The following is a 25,157-nucleotide window of genomic DNA, read 5'->3' as shown; positions in this document are numbered from 1 at the left end:
ATCTCACTACCTCCCACACCCTGGTCACATTCAACCTCCTTTTCAGTTGGGGGGGAGGGGGGCTTCAGCATGCCTGCACAGGAGAAAGCATAAAGCTACTTGAAGCCCTATGAATGTACGTGCAAAACTTTGTAAGTGTACTTCTGTGGAAAAGAGCCCAAATCCTGCTCTTCAGAAATAACTGTGCCTCTTCCCCACAAAGTATTTATGACTGAGAGGGGCCTACGGACTTTGAATCAGAGCCATCAGGAGGCTAGTCTGGGCTGCAGTGCTAAACTCCATTTGTTCCCTGCAGGAGGATGGGCAGAGTGCGAGCTGCACGCTTCCACTCAGGGTGGCTCCTGTGCTGGGCCTGGAGCAGGTGGAGGGAGGTAAGACTTCAGTGTGGGCACCACCCAAGGGTGGCTTTTGGACAGGTGGAGCTGTGTGTCATTGTGACTCAGAACAGACAAATGGGCTCCTGGACTGTGCCTTAGGAGAAACCTGCCCCTCGACTGGGGGAGGAGGACAGGCAGCAGATGAGAAGTGTCACGACTCCATGTTCTTCTAGGTACTAGGCTGATCTTATCTGGACTTTCTTTTTTTTTTTTTTTTTTTTTTCTGGAACCAGGGATTGAACTCAGATCCTTGTGTTTGCCAGTCAAGCGCTTATCCTACTGAGCCATCTCCCTGGCCCCTATCTGGACTTTCTGAATCCAAAATTCCTCATATAACAGTTATAGGAACCATATTAAATGTATATAATTCAGGCTGACATTGATCAAGCATTTCCTGTAAGTCAGACATTTAGCCCATTTGACCCTCAAAAAAACCTTCAGGAATTATATAGCTGTAGGTGAGGAAACTGAGGCTTCCATGAGCCCAGACAGAGTGTAATATGGAGGCATACCTAGAAGTAGCCTCCACTTCAGTCACCCCTCAGCCTACAGTGCTTGTGTTGTCCTTTTTTTTTTTTTTTTTTGTGGAACTGGGGATTGAACTCAGGCCCTTGCACTTGCCAGGGAAGCGCTTATTCCACTGAGCCATCTCCCCAGCCCCTTGTGCTATCCTCTGTCCACAGAGCCTGGCCCTGCAGGCAGCTGAGCAACAGAAGCTGATGCGCGCAGACCTGCACAGCCAGCGTGCCCTGCTGCGAAAGGCTCTGCGGAAGTGGCTGGTAGAAGCACTATTTTCTACAGATCTCCTTGGGTGGGGGCAGGGGGGATTTCTGAAGACTGTTTCCTTTTCCTTCCGGCACATTCCCCAGAGTAATCTAACAAGCGTCAAATAGAGCAGATGGCCCAGATCACAAGTTTTATAGCCAACAGAGTCCATCAATCCTTGCCAGGCAAGGTGAAAATAGTAGGCACCAGCTTTACAGGAAAAGTGCCTCCGTGTCCAGGAGTTCAGGGCTTTGACCTATTAGGTGAGGATTAAGTACAACAACCTTAGGGAAGGGTCTGCTGGCTTTGAAATAGTGGCCTTCAACCTCTTCCCACCTTTGTGAGTGGTCTGGGTATATACATTACACCTTAGAGACCTACCTGGAACAGGTGGCCTATGGTCCTCATCTTCCACAGGCTTACCAAGGCAGGGTGTGGAGCATCCTTCAGGAAGTGGCAATCAGGGAGAGCAAACACAACAGACAGCTGATGCGGTGAGTCTCCCATGTCTCATGGGATACAGGCTGAGGGAGGAATAACAGCTCCAGAGCCTGGAGTTGTGGAGAGTCCTGTCTCTGACCAAGCAGAGGATGGGCCTGAGTGCCTCATACTATTTATCTTGTGGTTCTGGCTTTTTCACAGCAAGTATTCCATTTACCTGTTCTCAGCAGGTCTTTTTTTTTTTTTTTTTTTTTTTTTTTTAATGCATTTGGTACAGGGTCTTATTACACAGCTCGAACTCATAGTGATCCTCCTGTTTTCAGCCTCCCTAGCGCTGGGATTATGGGCGTGTACCACTATGCCTGGTCTCATTGGCCAGCCCAGTGCACCTGGGAACAGGGCCTATGTGACATGTGCTGGGGATTGAACCCTGGTCCCTGTGCTTGCCTAAGCAGGCACTTAAGTCCACTGAGCTATCTTGCCGGCCCTTCTTCAGCATGTCTTGAACTCATGCATTGTGTGGGGCTAGCTCTGGAAGGAGAACCTGGATGCCTACAAGGCTTCCCACTTGTCTTGCTCCTCTGTGTGCTTTTTCCTCCCTGCTTCCTCTTGCAAGTTTCAGCCTTTTGAAACTTTCTTCTCTCCTGCCTTAGAGCCTGCAGCATGCCCTTTCCTGTCACTTCCCAGGCAGTTCCCTCCCAGCAGGCTCCTCATGGTCACTTCCCAACCCTCTAGGACCGTTTGCATCTCTTAGCCCATGGAAGCCACTGTGACACACATCTTCCATTCTTTCTAAGCTAAACTCTACTGCTTCTTCCCAGGAGGCCTCTCTCTGTTTCCTCTTTCTTTTTTTTCTTTTGTATTTATTTAGCACATGCTATTCTGAATGGCCTATGGAAGTGAACCTTGTAGATTTTAAAAACCTCTGTCCTTCTGGGGTTCCATGAAATGCCATTTGGTCCTTTGGACAGCTGGGAGTAAGAAGAAACCTTCCTCAGACTAACTACAAAAGCATGTACGTGGATTTGGGTGACCTTCCTCCAGCACCCCTGTTGCTCTATACCTGTCTTTTGCTGTGAATTACCTATATCGTCATTGCCTGACTTGGCTCTGGATCACATAAACTCAGGAGGATGTGGTGTTAGTTTCTGTGCATTGCTAGGTCCCTGGTGCTCACCCAGTACCCAGCACAAATCCTAAATGCTCAGCATCTGTTGGATATAGACATGAGCATGAACTTGGTGTCAGGGCAGTAGATGCACTGCACAGAGCCCTTCCTCAGAAGTGGGGCAAGAACAAGGAGTGATTTACAGAAGCTACTTACATTCCTCCACACTGGGGTCACCTGCCCTCACCTGGCCCATGAACCCACAGGTGGGTGTTACGTCGCTGGAGAAAGAACACTATGGCCCTTGCAGATGAGACCAGAAAATCCACTCAAGCAAGAGCCCACTACAGCAGGACCATGTGTTGCAAGGTGAGGTACAGGAAGATAAGCTGGCCACCCAGGGGTTTAAGAGACATGGCATTGCCAGGGAGTGGAGCAGAGGCTGGCACCAGAGATTAGCACTGAACAAGGAACCCTTAAATGAGTAACTCTTCTGCAGCATACATACCGGGATCCATGTCTGAAGTTATTTATATTTTTACTGCATTTTGAACCAGTGTCTATGAAAATATGCTAGGCAAGCATGGTGGGTCATGCCTGTAATCCTAACTCTTAGGAGGATGAGGCAGAAGTGTTTCAGGCCAGTCTGAGCTACATAGTGAATTAATTAATGGTACCAGGAATCCAACTCATGGTGCTTGCCTGGCAGGCACTGTGCTGCTGAGCTATATCCCCAACCTCTACACGGTGAATTTAAGGCCAGCCCTGAACTATATAATTGGACCCGGTTTAAAAAAAAAAAAAAACAACATAAAAATAAAAGCATGCCACATAGCAACTGAACTGGTTCCTATCAAAACCAGTATTTTCCATACATATGGAACTTTCCACTGGGAGAAAGTAAATTACTTAGTTCCTAAGTTCCTATCATCTGTCGGAAGAGGACACTGGTTCCTGCTCACCAGTCTTACAGATCCCACAGCCACGGGCCCTTTCTGGAAAACACAGGGCTTTCCAAGAATATGAGATTCCCCAGTCATTATTAGTGGGACATGGTTTCAGAGACCAACACCTTGCTTCCTTGGCCAGAGTGGTTATGGGGAAATGGCACATGGTAGACCCGGTCCCTTTCTCTGGGGGCAGGGAAGATGGCCAGACATGGCTGTGGGAAGAAAACGTGTTAAAGAGGGAGTTGAAACAATTGAACTGACAAAGGTAACCCATGATCCTCAGATGTTTCAGAGGAAAGCTAATTGCCAGAAGCTGTGAGTGGCACCAGTTCACCTGCTGGAATGCCAGGGGGGCTGGTCCTGAGAGCTGTGGAAGTTCTTTGGAGGAGGAACAGCTATATCTGGTCAAGGCCAGTCTGTTCTCAGGAAAACTCTTGAGGCCAGCTTGTATTTTCCCTTGTTCTGAGAGGAGGACAGGAATCTGCTTGTTTCAGGGCCTGGAAGGGAAGAGTTCCCTGCCCTCTTGCAGTACTAGGGTATTGAATCCAGGGCTGCTCTTCCACTGAGCTACGTTCCAGTCCTTTAAAACTTTTTAGACAAGACTTTGCTAAGTTGTCCAAGTAGGACTTAAACTTTCAATCCCTTTGCCTCAGCCTTTGAGGAGGCCTTTTGGATAGGAATGGAGTTTGTGACTGTGTGGAGTAGAAATCAGACTGTCTTTTAAAAAATGCTTTGTTATTAGAATTAATATGTATTTTATAGAAGAGTGATGTGAACATTCTGTCACTGTGACAGAATACCTTAGAAAAATAACATAAAGTCAGATTTATTTTTGGCGCATGGTTTCAGAGCTGGTTCCATCATTGCTAGGCCTGTGGTGAGGCAAAAACATCATGGTAGAAGGGTACGGTGGGGGAAAGCTGCTCATAGTGGGGCAGCCAGGAAACATGGAGAGAGAAGCAGAGAGGGAGGAGGTGGGGACAAAATACAGTCCCCAGAGCTGGGCCTGGTAATGCATGTCCATAGTCCTAGAACTTGGGAGGTTGAGACAGACGGGAGGAGCCCTGGAAGTTTGAGGCCAGTCTGGGATACATAGTGAGTTCAAGGCCAGCCTGGAATGTATAGTGAGAAGTGTGTCTCTTCCCCCACCCTAATAAAAAGAAAGTCCCATGATCACACTCACATTACCCATTCCTCTCAAGTAGGCCCCATCTCCTAAATTTCCATTATCTCCTCACAATGCCATCAAATTATGAATCTGTGAATGGATTAATCCACTGAAGTTAGAACTGTTATGATGCAGTCACCTTACCTTTCAAAAGCCCTATTTAAGATCAAAACCAGGGCCAGGAAGATAGCTCAGCAGACTAAGCACCTGCTTAGGCAAGCACAGGGACCAGGGTTCGATCCCTGGCACCACATGTTGCTCCTGCTCTGCCCCTAGGCATACTGAGCCAGCCACCAAGTCTGGGCATGGTGGCACATGCTTGTAATCCCAGCATAGGAGAGGCTGAAAATAGGATCACTACGAGTCTGAGCAAATACATTAAAAAAAAAAAAAAAAAAAAATCCAAACGATGGTGAATACATGTATTACACATTCTGTTTAGGGCTGGGGAGATGGCTCAGTGGAATAAGCACTTCCCTGACAAATGCAAGGGTCTGAGTTCAATCCCCAGTTCCACCAAAATAAATAAATAAATAAATAAATAAATAAATAAAATAAATAAATAAATAAATAAAAGCATTAAAGCCCATTGATCAACTCCTCTGTTATAATACATGGTGTAGCCTATCGAAATTGTTCTGATTGAAAAGCACCAGTACAAGTTATATCAAGTAAAGTACAAATTCTCTGATGAATGTGATCATTATATATACTTAAAATGTACCAATAAAATCAGATTAAAAAAAAAAAAGCCAAGCACGAGTCCTTAAGGGACCTCAGTGTCTCAGTACCTTCCTGGGAGGGCTCTGAATCTCTGTTAGATGGTCTTTGTGAATGGCAGGTGCTTCCTGGAACAAGTGTGAGAACCAAGTTACAACCAGTTGGCCTTGCCTCAGGAGCCTAGAGGAAGGTGATGGCAGACCTTTTAGAGCGTTCCATGACAACAGACAGCCCACTGCAGTATGAGTGCTATAGGTTCACCACCCTGACCAACAATGTCCTCACAAGTCAGGCTGTGTTGGGATCCCCTCCTTCTTCTTTGCCTGGCTGTAGGTCCTGGTGCAGTGGCGAGAGGTGGCGTCAGTGCAGATATATTACCGACAGCAGGAGGCCTGTGCCCTCAGGGAGGCCCGAAAGGTGCTGGAGAAGGGTAAGTGGGGCCCCAGAAAGCTGGTAGTGTGGAGAGGAAGGTCAAGGATACAGAACTACTCTGGGGTTCCCTATGTTCCCTATGGCCTGTCTCTTTATGTGTACTAATCCCCTGGGGCTCCCAGGACTAAAAGGCTTCAAACAGCAGGAAATTACTCTTACAGTGCTGGGTGTCCTCAGGACTGAGCTTCCTCCCAAGGCTCTGGGAGAGGATCCTTCCTTTGCTTCCTGCTTTTGCTGGGTGCTGGCCACTGTTAGCATGTAGATACATTGCACCATCCTCAGTCTCCTCTTTCACAGGTTGGTCCTGTTCTGTGTGTCTGAGTCTTTTAAGTATACCAGGCATAATATATTCAGGATTTACCTTGTGCTGGTATGACACTTTAACTCATTACATCTGGACTGACTGTATTTCTAAGTAAATGCACATTCTCAGACTCCAGGAAGGACATGAATGCCATGGTACAGCAAAGGGGTGGGGTGGGGCGCTGTTTAATTCAGTGCATTGTCACATTCTGTTTTCAGCTGATTCTCAAGCAGTTTATGTTGCAATAAAAGGCCAAGGCCTAAGGTCCACAGGGAAATTGATGAAGCTGGAGTGGATGGGTCTTAGGTGGCCAGGGAGGGTGGTGTTCCAATGCGAAAGACCCTCCATTGCAGAGTTGCTTGTTAAGTGAGCCCCAATGGTATTAGTACCCTGGCCGCTCTGTATAGTTGGTCACTTGTTTTTTTTTTTTTCAAATTTTTTGTGGAACCGGGGATTGAACTCAGGCCGTTGCGCTTGCCAGGGAAGTGCTTATTCCACTGAGCCATCTCCCCAGCCCCAGTTGCTCACTTGTGTGTTCAGGGATTAGTTACTTGCTTAGTTGACCTACTCTGAGTCAGCTCATTCAGAAGCCCCACTACCTGCTATATAAACATGCTCAGAAAGAGTCCAGGACAGGAGTTAGTGCCCTGTATGCAAGACACTTGTGGAGATTTGTCTCCTGATGTGGTGAAGGAGCCCACAGTGGGGACATCCTGAAAGATGTAGCTCATAGTTAGATGAAAATAAGGTTGGCTATGGTGGCACACCCCTGTGGTCCCAGCACTTGGGAGGCTAAGGCAGAAGGATCACTGTGAGTTGGATGCCAGCATGTGGGATCGTTTCTCTAAAAAAATTTTTTTTAATTAAGAGATAAAGATACAAAGTTGAAAATAATTATAAGTGGCTGGTTTAAAGTGTACCACAAAGGAAAATCAGTCAAGTTAGTTTTGTTTTGTTTTTAATTAATTACTTTATTTATTTGGTGCAGGGTCTTGCTATGCAGCTCAGATTCATAGTGATCCTCCTGTCTTAGCCTCCCCAGCACTGAGATTACAGGTGTGCGCCACCACGTCTGGTTTCAGTGGCTGGTTCTGCATGTGGTACCAGGGATTGAACCCTGGGTCCTTGTGCTTGCCAGGCAGGTGCTTAGACTGATGAGCTATCTCCCTGACCCCTTTTTTTGGTGTGTTTTTGCTATTAAGAAATGCACGCGGGGGCGCAGGTGGTGTGTGCCTGCAGTTCTGGTTTCACAGGAGGTGGATCACTTGAGTCAAGGAATTCAAGACCATCCTGGGCAAAAGAGCAAGATACCTTCTTAAAAGCCGTGGGGAAGCAGCTTAGCTAGGTGTGGTGTGCACCTAATGCAGTCCCGGCTCTTTGGGAAGGTGAGGTTTGTGGATGCTTAAGCTCAGGAGTTTGGGGCCAGCATTCAAAGTGTAACAAGACCTCATCTCTAAAAAGAATTAGGGGGCTGGTGAGATGGCTCAGTGGTCTAAAGCACCTACTTAGAACAAGCTTAGCAAAGCACAGGGACGGCGGTTCAATCCCCCAGCACCACATGCCAGCCAGCCCCGCCCCCTGGTGGGCTGAACTGGCCACACACACACATAAATAAAATAAAAAAAAAAAAAAAAAAAAAAAAAAAAATTAGGGGGCTGGTGAGATAGTTCAGTGGTCTAAAGCGCCTGCTTAGGCAAGCATGCAGGGACCTTGGTTTGATCCCCAGCACCACATGCCATGCCAGCCCTGCCCGCAGGGTGGGCTGAGTGACCATAAATAAATAAATAAATAAATAAATAAATAAATAAATAAATGAAACATGTAAAAACAAATGAATAAATAAAAAGAATTAGGGATACTGCTGGCTAAGGGTCATACCTAGCTGTTAGACCTCAGGCAAATTATCCTTCCTCTGAGTCTCAGATCCTTCATCTTTAAGATGGGAATGTAGTAGTGCCTACCTTTCAAGATTGGCACTCAAGAAGATCTAGGGCGGGGCTGGAGGGATGGCTCAGTGGTCTAAAGCACCTACTTAAAACAAGCTTAGCAAAGCACAGGGACCGCAGTTCAATCCCCTAGCACCACATGCCAGCCAGCCCCGCCCCCTGGTGGGCTGAGCTGGCCACACACACACACACACACACACACAAATAAATAGATTTTTAAAAAAAAGATCTAGGGATGTGTATGCAGACAGGTAGACTCTTAAAAGCAGCACCCAAGAAATGTGAGCACTCAGTACAAATATTAGGCCTCCAGGGTCTCCTGGTGGGCTCTTCTTCCAGGTGTCATCATGCCCCAGTACTAGCCCTCTCTATTGTCTTGAAACCTTCCAGGGAGGGTGCAAGAAAATTCACCAAAGGGAGAATCTGGTGACACAGAAGCAAAATGTAAAGCCTGTAGTCAGGATGTAGCTGGCAGAGGACCATGTGGTCATGGCACAGATGGGCTTCGCTGACTGAGCCTTGGTCTCCTCCTTGGTAAAATGAAGCCACTGTCTCTTCCAAGCTTCAGCTCCAACAGGAGGGTCTCTCCTTCCAAGTGCCTGATGACTCCTTGTGTGTGGCCCTGTGCATAAGCTTGTGGCTGTGGGAGGGCCCTCAAGGCACAGCAGTGAGCAGCAGTTCTGGCTCCAGTCCTCAGGGTGCTCTTTGAACGTGGTTGTGATTCTGAAGTTTCCACTGTCCACGTATATGGATTTCACTCAGGGCCGGACATCCCATCTTCATCCCACATGACCTTTTCTGTGCTCTAAACTTTCCTGTTATAATGGAAATCCAACAAAGAACAAACCCTGGCTTGCATCTGCTGTAGGTTGTCTTCGTGCCTGGTTTCGGCGCTGGCAGGATGTTAGCCAGAAGGCTGCCCAGCAGAAAGCCCTGCTGGAGAGGGCGACCCAGCATCACCACCAGCAGCTGCTGCGGGAGGCGATGGAACGGTGGAAGACACACCATCTGGGGTGTGTCAGGAAAAGGGTGAGGCGAGTGCCAGATGCTCCAACTTCCCCTCACATGGCAGGGAGTGTCCAACCTAGGAGATCATTTCTCAGGGGGCATTTTTTCCAATAAAACTCAAGGTAGCTGTCATGAGTGCTGGGTAGTTCGAGGGTCCTGTGGAAACAAGGTTTCTGAAATGTTTCCAGAAGTTTAGCGAAGGCTGAGGCCACCAGCCTTAGAACTGGATCTCCCCCAGGGGGCTTGAGAGAGAAACCTGGTCTTCCTGACCTCTGGTTTGTTGGAGCTAGAGACACCTATAGGGCCATGTAGACACCCCCACTCCAGTGCATCATCCAAGATGATATCCGGCCATGGAAGCACAGTTCACTTGGGCTGAGGCTGCTCCAGGTAGCCTGGGATGGACAGTGGCCTGGGATGTAGGTGTGGCTGACTTCTTGTGTGCCTGCTCTCTCAGATCCTGCAGCAGCAGAGTACCCAACTCTTGGTGCAGAGACTCAGCGGGGCCTGCTTCCACCAGTGGAAACGACAGGTGGGAGCTATGTGACACAGGTTCCCTCTCCTCCCACTGGCTCAGAAGCCTGGTTGTGGATGAATTGAGCCCATACCCTAGTTGATTCTTTAGCCTTTGTCAGAGGATTTGTTCCCACTTGCTAACCCTCTAGTCATTCCCCACCACCTTTAGCTTTCTCTTATCTGCTAGAAAACTGGTCTCTCTAAGGCCACTGACATCTTAAGAGAAAGGCAGAACAGGCTGGGCATGGTGGCACACACCTATAATCCCAGCACTTGGGAGGCTGAGGCAGGGGGTTGCCATGAGTTTGAGGCCATCCTGGGCCACATAGTAAGTTCTAGGCCAACCTGAACTACATAGAGAGACACTGTTTCTAAAAACAAAACAGGAAGCCAGAAGGGGTCTCACACATTCTGCACAGCAAGCACATGGTCCTTGCTGTCCTTGCTAGAGCACCATCCTGGCTCTGCTACCGTATCACTGCAGCACTCCTCCTCCTAAGTCCAGCCTGTGGCCCCACTTGTTCCTTCCTTTGCCATCCTGCTATGGTCCACAAGTCATAAGCATGTTGTTGAGCACTTCATGGCCAGGCCTGGGGCTGAGCCCTTCCAGTTAGAAGAGGAAAGCTTCTGCTAGACAGTGATGAGCTGGGCAGAGAGAACGTAGGGCCATAAGGCCAGGGTGGCCTCCTGAATGATCCAGTCTTTCTGGTTATAGCTAGTGGCCAAGAGGCAGGAGCAACAAAGTACAGCACGGGCCCTGTGGTTCTGGGCTTTCTCTCTACAGGCAAAGGTAATAGGGGTTCATAGCCTGCTGCTTCTGGGGTGGGGGCAGTGGAAGGGCAGACGTCCACTTAGGGTGGGTCATGGCAGATCCCTAAGGGAGCCCTGAGCAGGACATCTGAGCCTCACATGCTGCCCTCCCTGGAGGCTTGGGCTGCATGGCTGGGCTTCATGCAAGAGAGGAGGAGGAAGAAGGTTCGGCTGGAACAGGCAGTTCAGGCCTATCACCGGCAGCTCCTCCAGGAGGGCACAGCCCGACTCCTGCACTTCACTGCCAGCATGAAGGCCTTCCGGCAGCAGCTGCAAGCACAGCAGCAGGTCCAGGTAGGCCCAGATCCCTTGTGAGGAATGGGCAGGGCTGGATGAGAGCTGACAGAGGCTCTGTTGCAGGCGGCCCACAGTCTCCACCGTGCAGTCCGCCACTGTGCTGAGATCTGGAAACGAAAGGTGCTGGGCTCGGGCAAGGAGTCTCAGCCCCTAGCACCCATGGCACCCAGCAGGAGAGTGACATTCGAGGGTCCCCTTCTTGACTTTGTTGCTGCTGGAGCTGGGGATGCCACTTTGGAAGCCAAGAGACTACATGCTCGGCAGTCTCGGGCAGCTCCTGGTAGCCTGGTGCCGGCTGCTGGGCAGCCCCAGCTTCTAGAGCTGTGAGTAGCTAATGCTGGACCCTGGGAGGATGGGAGGCCAGTAATGGCCTTGTCAGAACTGAGTTGTGTAGGATTCTTCTCTGGAGGGATCTTGTCCTGCCCAGGGTGTATGGGAAAGTGGATTTCCAGACACTTCTTTCTTGGGAAATGCGTGTCCTTTCCTGCAACACCTTCAACACCTTCCTGCCCCTCCCCTGCCCTGACACACAACAGGCGGAGGAACCCTAAGCCCACCATCTCGCCTATTTATTTAATTTTTTTATAGCCAGTACAGTTTACTCCCTGTCAGAGATCTCATCTTTTGAGACCTGGCACCTCTCTCTGCCACTTCCCTGGATGGCATCCCCAAGCCCTTTACCTATGTTCCCCTTGTCAAGGGAGTTGATGACTCCTGGAATAACCACTGCTGCCAGAGAGCCTCAGGCCTGACTAGGGATGGGGCAGCAGTGGGGTGGGGGTGTGAGGATGTTTCCACCAGGCCTTGGCCTTTGTCCCTGCTTTGTCCCTTCCCTGTGCTTGGCAGAAACCTAAAGGTCTCACAGGCCGCTGTGACATGTTAGGGACACCCATGTCTCTAGAGTCAAGGTACCTATCGGTGAGCTACCCACAGTATCAGGCAAGCTTCACTGGGATTGCTGGAAGTTCTGTAGGCCCAAGCCCACCCTTACATACTTGCTGACCTTTGACTCAAGCAAGCTTTATCTGGCTTTCGTCTTCTGGCCCCCCTGCATCAGCCAGAAGAATAGATCCATGTTTCTTCCCAGCAGTGCTGCCCGCTCGACAAGGAAGCAGCCACGATGCCCACACTTTCTGCTGGAACCCATGCAAAGCCAGAGGTCCCCAGAGTGTGGCACCCTCAAGGGGCAGTGGTAGGTTATGTGGTCATGGCCCCCAGCTATGACATTGCTACCTGGGGCCTATATTTTGGCGATCTGCTTTCCTTCCTGTTTGGTGCAGTGGAACCCAGAGAAGGGTTCCACAGCCTGTCCATCCTCTTGCCTTTCTCCCAGGCCTGAGAAGCCTCAGGAACAGGGCCAAGTTCTGGCCTGGCCAGCAGGCCCTTCCCTGACCAGACCCTTCCTGAGTGGGGCCCTAACAAATACTCCTGGCCTGAAGGTACCTTCTGTGGTGAATCCCAGCCCAGAACTACTGCCTCCTTCTTCCTTCGCGCCCCTCAGGGCAGGATCACCAGCCTGTGTAAGTCCTCTACCCCCAGGCCTGGTCAGCGACTCCCACTCTTTGCTCTGACCATCCTCATTCCTTTGCATTGTAAACACAGCTCTACTCATTGTTTCTGGAACACCCTAGCATGAAAAGACACAGGAAGCCTCATTCACTGAGTTAAGAGTAGGTGCCTTTGCACACCCAATCTGAGGGATACCAACAAGCTTCTCTCCTCCTGGCAGAATGGCAAAGGGGAGGAAGCTGCTGAAGGACTTTTAGCAGGGGCACCCCTTCTGGTCTTCTAACAGCGCAAGTGCCAGATGGTTAGGCAGCTGTGAGCCACATGATCCAGACAAATGTGCTGCTGTAGTACCTCGACACTGCAGCCAGTTGCTCTGGGTTGGGCAGATCTTGGAGGCCGACTAGGGTATGGAAAATGAATAGGACTCCAGGTGATGCATAGGGCCCTGGCTTGAGTAACCAGGGAGAGATGTTTTTACTGCTAATAAGAAAATGGGGTAGGGTCTAGTCTTCAGAGAGGGGTTCAGGGCTGGAGTCCTCAATACAATTTGTTGAACCCCTGGAAGCTGCTGAGGTCACTTAGACTGACTAATGCAGAGGGACGCCAGCAGGAGTAGGCAGGGGCCAAGAGAAAGGTTGAAGCTACCCAAGAAGGTGGTACCTAAAGGGAGTGGGTTGAGGGCAAGCAAGCCAGTTTCTCCCTGAGTGCGGCCATGGTGGGCCATCACCACCTGGCTGAAACTGGGTGTGGGGTCTGGAGGGTGATTTTTTTTTGCCTGCTATTGGGAGTGACATGAGTGGGGTGAGCTTAGAAGGTACAAGTCCACTGCCCAGGAGAAAAGGAGAGTGGGGAATGGGGAAGAAGGCACAGGTGTAGTGGGACAGGAAGAACTGCCTTCAACCACTGTTCTCACTGAAAACCAAGCTCACAGTCTTGAGTGCCGAACAAGGTGGAGGTGAGAGGCTGTTGAGCACAACAGGGTTGCTGGTAGGACTTTGCCAGGGATGCCAGGCCCTGGGTGAGCTGGTTAGGGTAGAGCAGAGCCTGGGATTTCCTGTTCCTGCAGCTGGAGACTTGCTCAGCCCTGTCCCTTGCAGGGCACAGTGCACAATGGGCAGTGAGACAGACTTGGAGCCTTCCTCTCATCCACCTCTCCTTTACAGTTGTCAGCACTGCCTAACACCCCTGGGCCTAAACCCAAGGCTCCCTCAGCTCTGGCCCGAGGCCCTAACCCTTACCTGCTCCTGCCTGAGGACTTCACAGGCACCAGGGCCAGGCCAGGTCTTGGCTCTGAAGCTGTAGGTGAGTACTTGGGGCCTCACAAGGCCACTCTCTACCCACTCCTGGACCATGGACTTGATGGACATGATGCTGATGCTCATGCTGGTTCAGGTGGAAGTGGTCAAATGAAACTCCTCCTCTTGCCACAGGCCACATGGACCTTGAGGCTGAGCTGGAGGGGATCCAGCAGCAATTACTGCGCTACCAGACCACCAGGCAGAACCTCTGGTGAGGTCTAGGATGTGCCCGTCCATGGCCTGTTTACAGGAGCAGATGTGGCCTAGGAAGGCAGGAGGTTCTATTTCCCTGGGGCTGATTTACCTGCAGTGCGAATGAGGTGTGGTGGTGTGTGGAGCATCCTCTCCCCACTGTGACGCCTTCACTCCTGCTTATTGAGGAAGGCCCAAGTTGGCCTCACTTGGGGTGGAGGGTGCTAGCTTTGATGGGGGATGATGACACTAAAAATGACCTACGAACCTTAATTGGGTCTTGTTATCTACCCAGTGACTATGATTCTAACACAGGTGAGATGAAGAGACCAGGCCTGTATCCTAGCTGCATCCAGCAGTCTGAGATAACACAGTATGTGGCAGCCTCAGAGATCTGGTGCAAGGTCTGGTCCCCTCATTCCCAGATCTGCAAAGAGGAGGGGTATTTTCACCAGGACCCACCCATTTACTGGTGAGGCTCAGGGATAAGCAGATGTTGGCCTCCTGAGCCAGATCCTGCATCTCCAGGCAGGGGGCCTTCTGGGCCTTTCTCCACCTCATTCCTGCTTTGCTTCTCCTTGAGCCAGACTGCCTTAAGGCTCTGCCAGGAACCAAACCTGGCAGGCAGCAGGTGTCCCCATCTGTAGGTCCTGCCAGCGACAAGCAAGCAGCTTACAAAAGTGGCTGGAATTGAGCCAGGAGGAGCCCAGGGCTGAGGACCGCGATGCAGAGCAGCAGATGCAGAAAGAGCTGGAGGAGGTAATGCCCCAAGCTAATCCCAGGGACAGTTCCCTGGGCTGTGCATCCTCTCAACTCAGCCTGTCTCTCCGTCTGTCCCCAGGTGGAACTGCAGATCCAGCAGCTGTCTGAGGAGGTTCAGGCCCAGCGCCAGCCTGTCCATGCCTGCATTGCACGCATCCAGGCCTTGCGGCGGGCTCTGCACTAATGGGTTCCCCCAGAAGACAAGTGCTATAGTCAGAGGGTAGGCTTCAGGCTACCTCCAGGAACATAAAACAATACCATGTTTCATCATTTTTTTTATTTCAAAATGCCTTGCAATTAAATGAATTTCTGTTCAGAAGTCTCCTGCTTTTCATACAAAAATACTGTGCTACTGATACAGTTGAAAAAAGTTCAATGACTTCTCCTGCAGGAGAAATTCACAGCATTCCCAGGATCAACGTAAAACCCAGCCTTGTCCCCACCAGTAGGCCCTGCGAGGCCTGTGTACCTGTCACCTGGACAGGTTTTCTAGGCACTGACCCACCATCAATGGCAGCCACAGTCGCTGGGCCAAAAGCAGCAACTTCCCTCACTTATAGGACTGGTCTGGGGAGGGAACACTACCCCACACTCTGGTCCTGATCTAGGCCTCCACATGCTGCCTGCCCTGTTCATTCTGGCTGCTTCCATGTGGAACAGTAAGTGGTTTTGCCTGCTGCAAAGAGGACTCAGCCAGCATTGGAAGGTCACTCCTCAGGGCCTATAAAGGTCCACATCATTAGTCACCATCCTCAGAAAACGGTGGCAAAGTCCAAGGCAATGCATTCAGCCAAAGATGCAAAGAAGATTCTGCTTTTCCAGCAAGCAGGGTGAGAGAAGAATAAGGCGGCCCTGTGTGGCCGTTCTGAGGAGAGGATGGGTCCACAGTCCTTACCAGGGAGAGGACTTCCCTGGGGGAGAACAAGGGGAAGGGCCAGAAAAAGCACAAAGGGTTGGCAAAAAACTTCCCGGTGATGGGAGGAGCAGCTACAGGGCACCTTAGTACTTAGAGTCTTCAAACAATATCCAAAACCAACGGAACAGTGAGCCAGGGGATGTGTGGGGTTTCCAGTTTATACAGTGTTAAAAAAGATCACCTAGTGACTCAGATCATTTCTACTGACACATTTTCTCTGTAGGGGAGGCCAAGGCATAACATGGGCTCTGGCTGCCTTGTGAAAAGGACCCAGAACCTTTTGTCTGCACCTCTGGGACAGGCAAGAGCAGATCATTCAAATCCTACCAGGTTGACACCCCATGCCCTGTGGTGCTCACCTGGACACCCTTGGGGCCTTAACAGACCCTCATACTCCTGCGTAGAGATTCCCTCAGCAGCCATAGCCAGGAAGAGGCCTTAGAGGGAGCCTAGAGCCTCCCCAAAGCGGATCTTCTGCCCTGCTTTCAGCCTGAAATTGAAGTCCTTGGGGGCCTCGAAGATGAGTACAATGGTGGAGCCCAGGTTGAACTCGCCCAGGTGCTCGCCCTTGCGCATGGGCACGCCCTCTTTGTTGGCATGTGTCACAAAGCTGAAGTCATTGTAGGAACCCTTGTTGTACCTTGGACTGTTGGTGTGTAGGTCCTGGGAGTGAGGAATGGGCAGGAGTAAGAAGTGGCTTAGACTGGGGAAGGCCACCCCTACCTGCATTTGGAGAATCCTGTTGCTTGCCCCCTAAATCCTGTCCCCAGCTCAGGATGAGAAGTAGGGACTGCATCTCAGGGTTGGGAAGCCTAGTCTAACCAGAAGTCCTATCGCTTGCTATGAGCCAGGCTCAGGAAGAAAACTCAGACTCAACTGTTCTAGCACCCTCAGCAGCCAGTTACAAAGTGACACCCAAAAGGCACCAGACTCAACGTGTGTAAGCCAGCTTTAGCCATGTGGGCACTTGCTCACACACTCTGGCCTCTGGTCTGCAGGATTCACCCCAAGCTCAGGTCCCTCCTTACTCCTGCCTCTAACCACAGCTTCTAGCAGAGGAAAATTAATCTCAGCTACCTCTAGACAGATGAGTGGCACAGAAGGAGATAGGCTTGAGCAGGCAAGGGCACCCACCAGAGCTCAGCACAGCTAGGTTTTGCCAGCGTCAAGGCCCTCCTAAAACTTACAAGCCCCAGACATCAGCTACGCAGCAGATGGGGCAAATGGACCTAAGAAAACCAGCCCCAGGGCTTTAAGCATGGCCTAGGTTCTGCTTACCCGGTCAAAGTAGATACGAATAGAGCCCACATTGGTGGCCCCCACAGCTGTTAATGAGAAAAAGCCATGTTTCCAGTCCCCTGTCAGGACTACCCGTTCATTGTGGCAGAAGAGTTCTTTGATCCAGCGGGCCATGCCAGGGTTCACAGACATCAAGGAGCCTGTAGGAACAAGAAACATGCCACTTGCTGTGCACAGCTGAGATGGCCCAAGACCCAGAGAGGATCATGGCCTGTTACCTCAGTGTCAGTCCAAATACAGTGATCCCCAGCCCAGCCAGCCTAAAGCAGTCAACTCCTGGCCTTGACCACCCCAGACTGGAGCCTGGCCTCCCAACACCAAGAAGCTGAGGCCTCTGTATGAAGCCCATGGGGGCAGCTCCCACCCAAGGGCCATCCCTGGGCCTACCTGGGAAGTGGCGCCTGTGAGAGACAGTCCAGTCAGTGGGGGAGTGGAAGCAGTGGTAGTCTCCAGGGGCCAGGTAGATGACACAGTGGTAGAGCTCATTCCCTTCCCGGGTGACCAAGTGGTTTCTGAAGGAGTCACATGAGGCTGTAGGGTACAGCAGAAAAGACAGCAAAGCTTCAGAGGGGCTCTGGCTGATATCAAGCCCATGTGACAGGGTAAGCATCCAGCATAGGCCTGCATGGAGCCTGGACAGCCAGGAAGGCCCCAAGGTGTACAAGTGATTCCTGGCCCCACCCCCTGAGAAGACCAGCTTGCCACTACTGAGCCTGCCAGTCTTTCCTTTCTCTCTGTCCCACTCTCCCTCCCTCAACCTTTGATATCAGCCAGCCCTAACCAGGCAGTGACCTACCTGGGGGGAAGGACAGGTCCTCCGTGTAGGTGCGAGGGCCCAGGAATGACTCCAGTGAGTAGGTGACCCCCTTCACTTGCTCGACCTCACAGTTCTTCACCTGCCCAAAGTTGAGGATCTTCCCATCCGATGGGCTGATCTGGAGGGGCCAGAGAGACTTGATAACAAGGAAGAGACTTGATAACTTGATCCCCTAGTCCTCTGTCTAGGGGATCCACACCTTATCTCCAGTACTCAGAGTTCTACCTCCTGGCACATTCTGGACAGTCCTGACCTGGACTGTGTGGGGAAGTAGGGCCAGCTTGGGAGAGCTGCCTAAAGGGGCTATATCCAGTGGGGGCTGCTAGGCTTGGTTCACAAACAGGCAAAACTGCCATTTCCAGAGGAACAGATGCAAGAGATGGGCCTCACCACACTGTGCAGACCACAGACAGGCCGGGCCTGTGGCTTCAGCTTGCGCCGGAAGAACTCGCTGAGGTTGCGGTAGTGGTGCAGATCCTCTACAGCTGCCTCCTTCATGTTCACCCCAAAGGTCCAGATGTACAAGCTGTAGACAGGCCGGCGAAGCCAGTGTGGCAGCTCCACCTGGTTGAGGCGACCCCAGGCCCGTGACAGCAAACGTGTTGGCACTGACTTGTACAGGGCTACCTGTAGGCACAGGGCAAGAGACTGAGTTGGCCCCGCTCCAAAGAGCTGGAGTGTAGTTGCCAGCCCAGCCCAGCCCATCCCCCACCACAAGACAGAAAAAAGAAGAAGCTACCTGGGACACCTAGGTGCCCCAGTCTGCTTTTGTGATGTGGTTATTTCTCACTAGGAACCAGACTGCACTTGCCAAACACTCTCATATCCTGAGGACTAGATGTTAATACCTATGAGGTCATTTTATTCATTTCATGCAAAAGTCAAAGAGCAACTGCCCTCATATCAACAAAGGACATGGACCAAACAGTATTAACTGCTTGAAAAGAGGCATCATAAATGGACCTGGAACTAGCCTGAGACAGATTACAGAGGAGATAGACTACAGAGGAAGTGTGCATGCTGCTTTTGGCCCTGGCTGCTCATATCCCAGCCCACTCAAAGAGCAGGATGCTTCTAGGAGCATGGGACTGGTCTGTCTACAATCCAAAGTAGACATCAGCCTTCCTTCAAAGAAGCAAGGTGATATATGCTATAACCATGTCTTCCAGGTCCAAGATGACCTAAGGATCTAGGTCTTAGAGGACTGACATCAAGGAGGCTATAGGAACAAGAAACATGCCACTTGCTGTGCAGAGTTGTGCATCTTGGGATGGCCCAAGACCCAGAGAGGATCACGGCCTGTTGCCTCAGTGTTAGTTCAAATACAGAGTTTCCTGGCCCAGCCAGCCTAAAGCAGTCAACTCCTGGCCTTGACCCCCGACACCAAGAAGCTGAGGCCTCTGTGTGAAACCCATGGGGGCAGCTCCCATTCATAGGCCCCACAGGAGGCCTGGCCTTCAGGGACAGCCTATACCTGAGCCAGTAAATCAGCAGCCTGCACCTAGGACTCTCCCTAGAGATAGAAGAGAAATTGCCCTTTGGACCTCCTTTTAGGTCCTTCCAGCCTGGAGCATCTAAGGACAAACCCCAGTCCCTCTTGCTGTGTACAGCTGAGATGGCCCAGTCCCACATGTGAGACCCAGAGGTCTTCTGAAAAGCTGGGTAGCCTCTCCAACATCAGGTGCCACTGCCTAGTGGAAACTACCTTGGACTGGCGCTGCTGCTTTCCTGAACACAACCAAGCACTAACTCCAAGGTGTACAAGTCATTTCACAAGTTTCATTACCACTGAGGTTCTAAATTATCACCTAAAGTGACCCAGGGCTGCTGTATGACCCTACAGCAGTGATGGCAAACTTTTTAGAACTTTCGGTGACAACAGACAGATGGCTGCAGCACTCATATGACAGTTTGCTACCGCTGCCCTGGGCCCTTGCTTGGCAACTAGCTGCCACCTGCTGTAATGTCCAATACACCTCAGTGTCTGTAGGCTCTTGTGATGCTCATCCTGGTCCTAAGGGCCCAAAAGCATGTTTTCCTCCTTGGGGTCAGCCTGCCTGGGAGCTGAAGGCAAGAGAATGCCCTAGGGCAAGCACCTGTGCAGCCTCCTGGTTCCTCAAGGATGTCCTCATACTAATGGTCCCATTCCTGAATTAACACTGGCATCCAGGAATTTGGATTCTTATCAAAATTGCCTCTAAGCTCTCTTCTGTCCAAACAGAGTCACCATTTTCTGATTGCCGAGTCTAACTTCCAGAAGCAGAACCCCCAGTGGCACCCAGGAGGCAGACAAGGAGCAAATAAGGAACACTGGACACTTAGTCCACACAGATACTAATGAACCTGGCTCAAAAGCTTCCCTTCTAGGAGCCTCTTTCCAACCACTGACGCATCCCACACCAACCACCCATTGGTGAAGTCCCTACTTCTAGTTCTAACAACTTGTCCCTTTCTTGGTCTCCCCTGTGCCCCACCCTGAGGCCTGCCTAGGACAGGGCTTGGGGCCACTAAGGCCTATACGCACTTACCCTGCTTACAGGCCGCCATCCCACCCGGCTGAGCGGCCTGAGGGCACCAAAGGGCAGGAGGTAGTACAGGACAGTCAGGGGCCAGGAGCGCAGTTTCAGGGCAGGTCTGGACATACAGGTCAGCTGGCCAAGCCTCCGCCGCAGGGCCAGCTGGGGAAAGTGCAACCTGTAGGGCATAAGCCAAGGTCAGGGGCTGGGGTCTTAACAGGGACCCAGGAGCACCCCATCTTGACCATTGCCATTCCACTCCCCATCCTCAGCAAACTACCTCTTGAATGGAGCCCAGTGAGGACTCAGTGCCCCCTGTCCCAGTCTTATTGAGTAAGGGTCTTGGCTGCCTCTCTGGCTGACTCATTTCCTAGTCTCTCCTACCTGCCAACTGGCTGAGGAGAACCGGACAGCAAGACCCAGTTTAGGCCCAACTCCTGGGCACCTCACAGACAGCACCTTCTCAGCATGGGAGCATTCCTGGCAAGGGCCTCAAGGTTCCAAAACAAGAAAAATGAGGTGCAGAGCCTGCCTCATAGCCTCAGTTTCCCATGGCCACAGGGAGTAGAAAGGACCGTTCTGCCATACAGGTAACAGGTCCTGAGTCCAAACAGCACAGCAGTGTACCACTATGCTATCATTTGGTCAGCTGGTGACTGCCTGCAAATCACCTTGCTCCCATCCCATTGCAAGACCTGGGAAAAATCTTTTCATGGCTCCAGCCCTTTTACTTCCTTCTCTACTAAATTAAAGGACAGGGTCAGACAAGATCTCAAAGGATATGTATATGCATGTCCGTGCGCTCACGCGCGCGTGCGCACACACACACACACACACACACACCCCTAAAGCTATAGTTCTGTCTTATCTGCATGGGCTTTCTACAGTAGGGTAGCTTCTCTAATACGCATCCACAGGTTTGTGGGGGAGGGCCCTCAGCTAAAGCCACACACGGTACCCTGGCTCCTCCTTTCAACAGTGTGGGTAGTCCTCTACCCAGTTCCCTACAAAGTCCCCCTGTCACATGCCCAGGCCCTCAAACATAGTCCTGAGGCACTAGTTCAGAATACTACACTGCCACCCACTCAGATGTCCTCAGGCCTCAGCTTTCTAACCTGCAAAGTGACTACATTCAACTGGACAGTAAGGTTGCTATCTGCATCTGAGCTCTTAACAGAAGCTCAGTCCTCTGCTCCCCAAGTGCTGGGCAAACCAGGGAACAAAGGGGCATCTCAACTGGGCATAAAGAGCTGAGCAAGGGAGAGAAGAGCAGCAGGCCCTGCAGTCTATGATTGCAGAGGAAGGCAGGGTTGTGCTCTGCAGGCAGCCGCATCCCCACAGCTCACCAGATGCCCTGCTTTCCTTCTAAGTCTCTCCCATCCCATTCTATTTTGTTTTTAAAAGGTCTGGACAGGTGGCAGGGGCCAAGCAAAGACAAATCACTGCTGTCCCTCAGGGGCTTCCCCACCCTGTTTATTGCAGAATAACAGAGACCAATCTTAGAAGGGCTACAGGCAGCCCTGCTTCCTGAAATAAGGGTCTGGAAGGGGAGAAGAGGGGGCCTGGAAACCCCATCTAAGGGCCAAGAGAGTAGTTCAGAAGCCTATGACCACCTCCCCCCACTGACCCCTCCTCAAGGCCCAAGTACCTGAAGCGGGCTCTCTTACTGAGGGCATTCAGACCGCCCTCGCCAGGCCCTTCCAGCCGCGGGGGCTGACCCCCAGTACCCCCACTGCTACCTCCACTTCGAGGCCGGTGGACATGAACTCTGACCTTCCGGAGATTGTGGCGGGGCACAGTAGGGTTAGGACGCGGCGGTGGGCAGCATCTCACCATTTCGCTGCTGCTGGGAGCTCTGGTCCTCGCCGCGCCTCTGACTGACACATTGTGGGCAGGCACAAGGAGGCGGCGCAAAGGTTCCTGTGCTCTCGCTCGCTCGCCTTTGTTTTCCTTTCCTTCCTCCCCTTCCCCCCTTACTGGAGGATCTCCTGTGCTGCTACTTCTCAAGGGGTGGTGAGGGCTGGTGGCGCTGCTTCCCGGCTTGGCTCAGTCTCAGTCACTCACAGGACACAGGTTAGGATGGCCAGGCCTATTGTAAACAGACAGGCACTGGTCACACACTTGCTCAGGCCTCCAGCTTGTCACCCACTCAGGCTTGCAACTCAGGGCAGAAGCTGCTACACTTGGCCCACTCTGCTGCCCCAGGCTGAGCCACAGAGCCCAGCTCACCCACTCCCTTAACTGGGCTGTGAGGGCAGAAGGTAGAGGAGGCCCTGTGGCTACATACTCTCTATGGCAGGAAGGAGAACCAGACGTTGCCAGGGCTTCCAGGCACCACTGGGCTCTAAAGAAACAAGGTGGGAATCTGAGCCCTGTGCTCTAGGCTGGTGGCCCCTCCCTCACCAGGACCTGACCCATTTTCCATTCAGGTTACAAAGGAGTATCTTAAGAATGAAAGTAGTGGGCTGCCAAATAAGGTACCTTGGTCAGAACCTGGGCAGTAGATCTGCTCCAGCTCTCTTCGAGCCTGAGAGCCCCTTGATACCTAGCTCTGACCCTCTTCTGGCCTCCTCAGAAACTGTGTACCTGGATGGTCTCAGGAAAATCCAGCCTGGTAGCGGGAAGAGGCTACACCATTCTGCTCAGCTTGTTCCATCTCTGCCTCAGAAAAGCACTTTGGCCAGGCTCCTCCCTGACTATCTATCTGCAGGAACCACCCTGCCTGGACAAGGTCTTCCCTCTACATAGATAACAGGGGGAGAAAAGCAAATGTTCCACAGCTGTTGCTGTCCCAGCCCAGGGCAGTCAAGGTTGTGAAGGCTGGTGGGGTGGGATGGGGTGGACGGACACAAGATGAGGGAGAAGACTGTGGTCTGCGGACATACACTGATTGTGAGCCCCTGCACCTGGCCTCCAATTTCAACTGGAGTCTGGGAATGGAGCAGGTACATGTGTCACTATCTTTGGATGAAGAAATGTGGGCCCTAAGAGCTGCTACTTAAGGTGGAGACTAGATCCATGGAAGAACCAGCTGGTACTGCTAACACACTGTGACACAGCAAAAGGCCTCAACTTCAACATCACTCTAGCCACAAAGTGATCTGCAATGGTCAGGTTACTCCATTCTGCCTATGTACGGAGCTCACAACTATCTTCTGAATTCCCACTGGCCAGGGAAACTGGCCTGGGAGCTGTTGGGCGGTCAAGGTGAGCCTGGTGCCTGGCTCCACAGAGGGAGGTTCTTTCTCTGTTCTAAAAAGCATAGAATGGAAACAGAGGAGCTAAGCTCACACCAGGATTCTTGAGAAAGCAAGCATGGCCTTGTGGGGGTGGAGAGAAAGGAGGGGACGCTGTGACTTCTAGCCTCTGCCAAGTTTTCTTTACTGTCCTACCATTTGGGACACTAACTACAATAGCACTGAACGTGTCCAGTAGGAGCCTCCAAAACCAGGGCGTGGCAAAACAAGCTTGGCCAAAATATACAGGTTCTCAAAGGAGAGATGACTGTGGGAATTCTAGAACTTCATTCTCCCACATCCTGCCTGTCCAGGTTAAGTCCTGCTGAAGATCAGTGGTCTCTGGTGCCAGGGATCTGGCAGAATAGATGACTCACCAGGATGAGAGGGCCAGGGCTCCTCCTGCCCACACAGAGGAAGCTCAAGGGGACGACCTCAAAGGAGCTGCTTCTGTAGAAGGACAAGAACTGTCCTGAGTTGGGTCACCCAACTGTACTTGCCCACAGGGAAGGTAGGCACAGGTACAAATCCTTGTCATACTGCTATTTTCCCTCTTCTAAAACGGGACACTGGGAGCAAGGTGTGTGAGTTCACCCCAAGCCCCGTCCACAGGTCCTGAAGGCTGGGCACCAGCCCAGAGCTGCAGAAGGAAGGAAAAGAATCCCTGTAGCCTCTGTCTCATCTCCCAGGCAGAGCCGCATCTTGGCCAGCCGTGCTTCCAGCCTCCCCTTTCAGAGCCCACTTGCCAATTACCTGTAACAGCCCTTGCTCTCAAAGCCAGAGATTTTACTCCCTTGACCCTTAAGTACTCAGGCCTGATTAAGAAACATGCAAAGAGGGGGCCTGAGGTTGGGTGCAGTGGGGATAGTTGGAGGGCATGGACCATTTCCTCTCAAGCTCCCCAGAGCCAGGACCACCCAGTTGTTATGCCCAGAGAGGTGACCAATCCCCTCTCCCTCATGTTTCCAGGGCTAGGAGTAGATAAAACTTCACAAATAGGGAACCAGAAAGTGAACTCTCCCTTGCCAAAATGGTTGAGTCATCCTGATACCTTATGGGTAAGAGGGGCTGACAGATTAGACTCTTTCTCAGTCCCCCCCCCCCAAAAAAAAAGCAGCTCTGGCACCTGTAGGGCACACTACAAAGAAGCTATGTGCCATCTGTACCCCAGGCTTTAGATGGTGAAAAGGAGAGAGACAAGTCTGGAGGCCTTGGGGCCTCCTGAACAACAGGGTTACTTCCCTCTCTCTCAAGTGACAGGTCCCCCAGACCCTGAAGCAACACTGAGGAAATGCTCACTAGGGAGCCCAGGGCAGCAGGCTGTGCTAGAGCAGCACTTCTCAGCATTTGCCTCACTTCCCGCCACCAGCGCTACAAGTAAGGGACTTTACAGAATGTGGAGGAAGTGAGCTAATACAGACAATGGCCCTGTGATCGGACAGGGGACAGAAGGCCAAAATGTGATCAACACTATTCAAATATACTCAAATATACTGTAGAAGGACAAGAACTGGCCCAGGGGGTTCCACCATCAGGGGGTTCCTAGCTGACAAAGAGCCAACCTGCAGCCACAAAAGTGCTAGAAAGACACTCCTACAGAGTCAAAAGTAGTCCCCCAGCTGGCTAAGGCAGGGCAGGGCAGGGCAGGGCAGGTCGGGGCGGGGCGGGGCGGGGCGGGGGGGGGGGGGGGGGGGAACCTCTCTGAGAAACTGTTTGCTGCGGCAAGTCACCTGTGGCTCCAATGGTTTCACTCTCTGGCAGATGGGTCCT

General features: G+C 51.6%; 2 protein-coding genes across 10 annotated transcripts in view; one reads left to right on the top strand and one right to left on the bottom strand.

Moving 5' to 3' along the window:
- Sfi1 (SFI1 centrin binding protein) overlaps positions 1–14,806 on the top strand; it is a 116,963-nt gene extending 102,157 nt beyond the window's left edge. The window contains exons 18-33 of the mRNA XM_023705857.1: positions 296–371; positions 1,061–1,156; positions 1,560–1,636; positions 2,958–3,060; positions 5,863–5,959; positions 9,080–9,240; positions 9,677–9,751; positions 10,451–10,525; positions 10,663–10,839; positions 10,906–11,165; positions 11,930–12,034; positions 12,176–12,362; positions 13,515–13,653; positions 13,782–13,860; positions 14,489–14,600; positions 14,683–14,806. Of these exons, the coding sequence (XP_023561625.1) occupies positions 296–371; positions 1,061–1,156; positions 1,560–1,636; positions 2,958–3,060; positions 5,863–5,959; positions 9,080–9,240; positions 9,677–9,751; positions 10,451–10,525; positions 10,663–10,839; positions 10,906–11,165; positions 11,930–12,034; positions 12,176–12,362; positions 13,515–13,653; positions 13,782–13,860; positions 14,489–14,600; positions 14,683–14,787 (1,924 nt within the window). The 3' untranslated portion in view covers positions 14,788–14,806. The remainder of the gene's footprint in view (positions 1–295; positions 372–1,060; positions 1,157–1,559; positions 1,637–2,957; positions 3,061–5,862; positions 5,960–9,079; positions 9,241–9,676; positions 9,752–10,450; positions 10,526–10,662; positions 10,840–10,905; positions 11,166–11,929; positions 12,035–12,175; positions 12,363–13,514; positions 13,654–13,781; positions 13,861–14,488; positions 14,601–14,682) is intronic.
- A 55-nt stretch (positions 14,807–14,861) lies between these two features.
- The window catches only part of Pisd (phosphatidylserine decarboxylase), a 51,976-nt gene continuing 41,680 nt past the window's right edge, over positions 14,862–25,157 (bottom strand). For 3 of the 9 annotated variants that reach the window (XM_023705828.1, XM_023705829.1, XM_023705826.1), the window contains exons 2-8: positions 21,985–22,240; positions 20,164–20,329; positions 18,026–18,262; positions 17,615–17,753; positions 17,206–17,349; positions 16,798–16,958; positions 14,862–16,182 (exon numbers count right to left, since the gene is read on the bottom strand). In XM_023705828.1, the coding sequence (XP_023561596.1) occupies positions 15,958–16,182; positions 16,798–16,958; positions 17,206–17,349; positions 17,615–17,753; positions 18,026–18,262; positions 20,164–20,329; positions 21,985–22,037 (1,125 nt within the window). In that variant the 5' untranslated portion in view covers positions 22,038–22,240 and the 3' untranslated portion in view covers positions 14,862–15,957. Of the gene's footprint in view, positions 16,183–16,797; positions 16,959–17,205; positions 17,350–17,614; positions 17,754–18,025; positions 18,263–20,163; positions 20,330–21,924; positions 22,241–22,737; positions 22,759–25,084 lie in introns of those variants that run through there. The other 6 variants (XM_023705825.1, XM_023705827.1, XM_023705830.1 and 3 more) reach the window with 6 other exon arrangements.

This window comes from Octodon degus, unplaced genomic scaffold (genome assembly GCF_000260255.1).
Source record: "Octodon degus isolate 3935 unplaced genomic scaffold, OctDeg1.0 scaffold00230, whole genome shotgun sequence".
Taxonomy (NCBI): Eukaryota; Metazoa; Chordata; class Mammalia; order Rodentia; family Octodontidae; genus Octodon; species Octodon degus.
The sequence above is the reverse complement of the archived record's forward strand: the minus strand, read 5'-3'. Positions and strand labels throughout refer to the sequence as shown.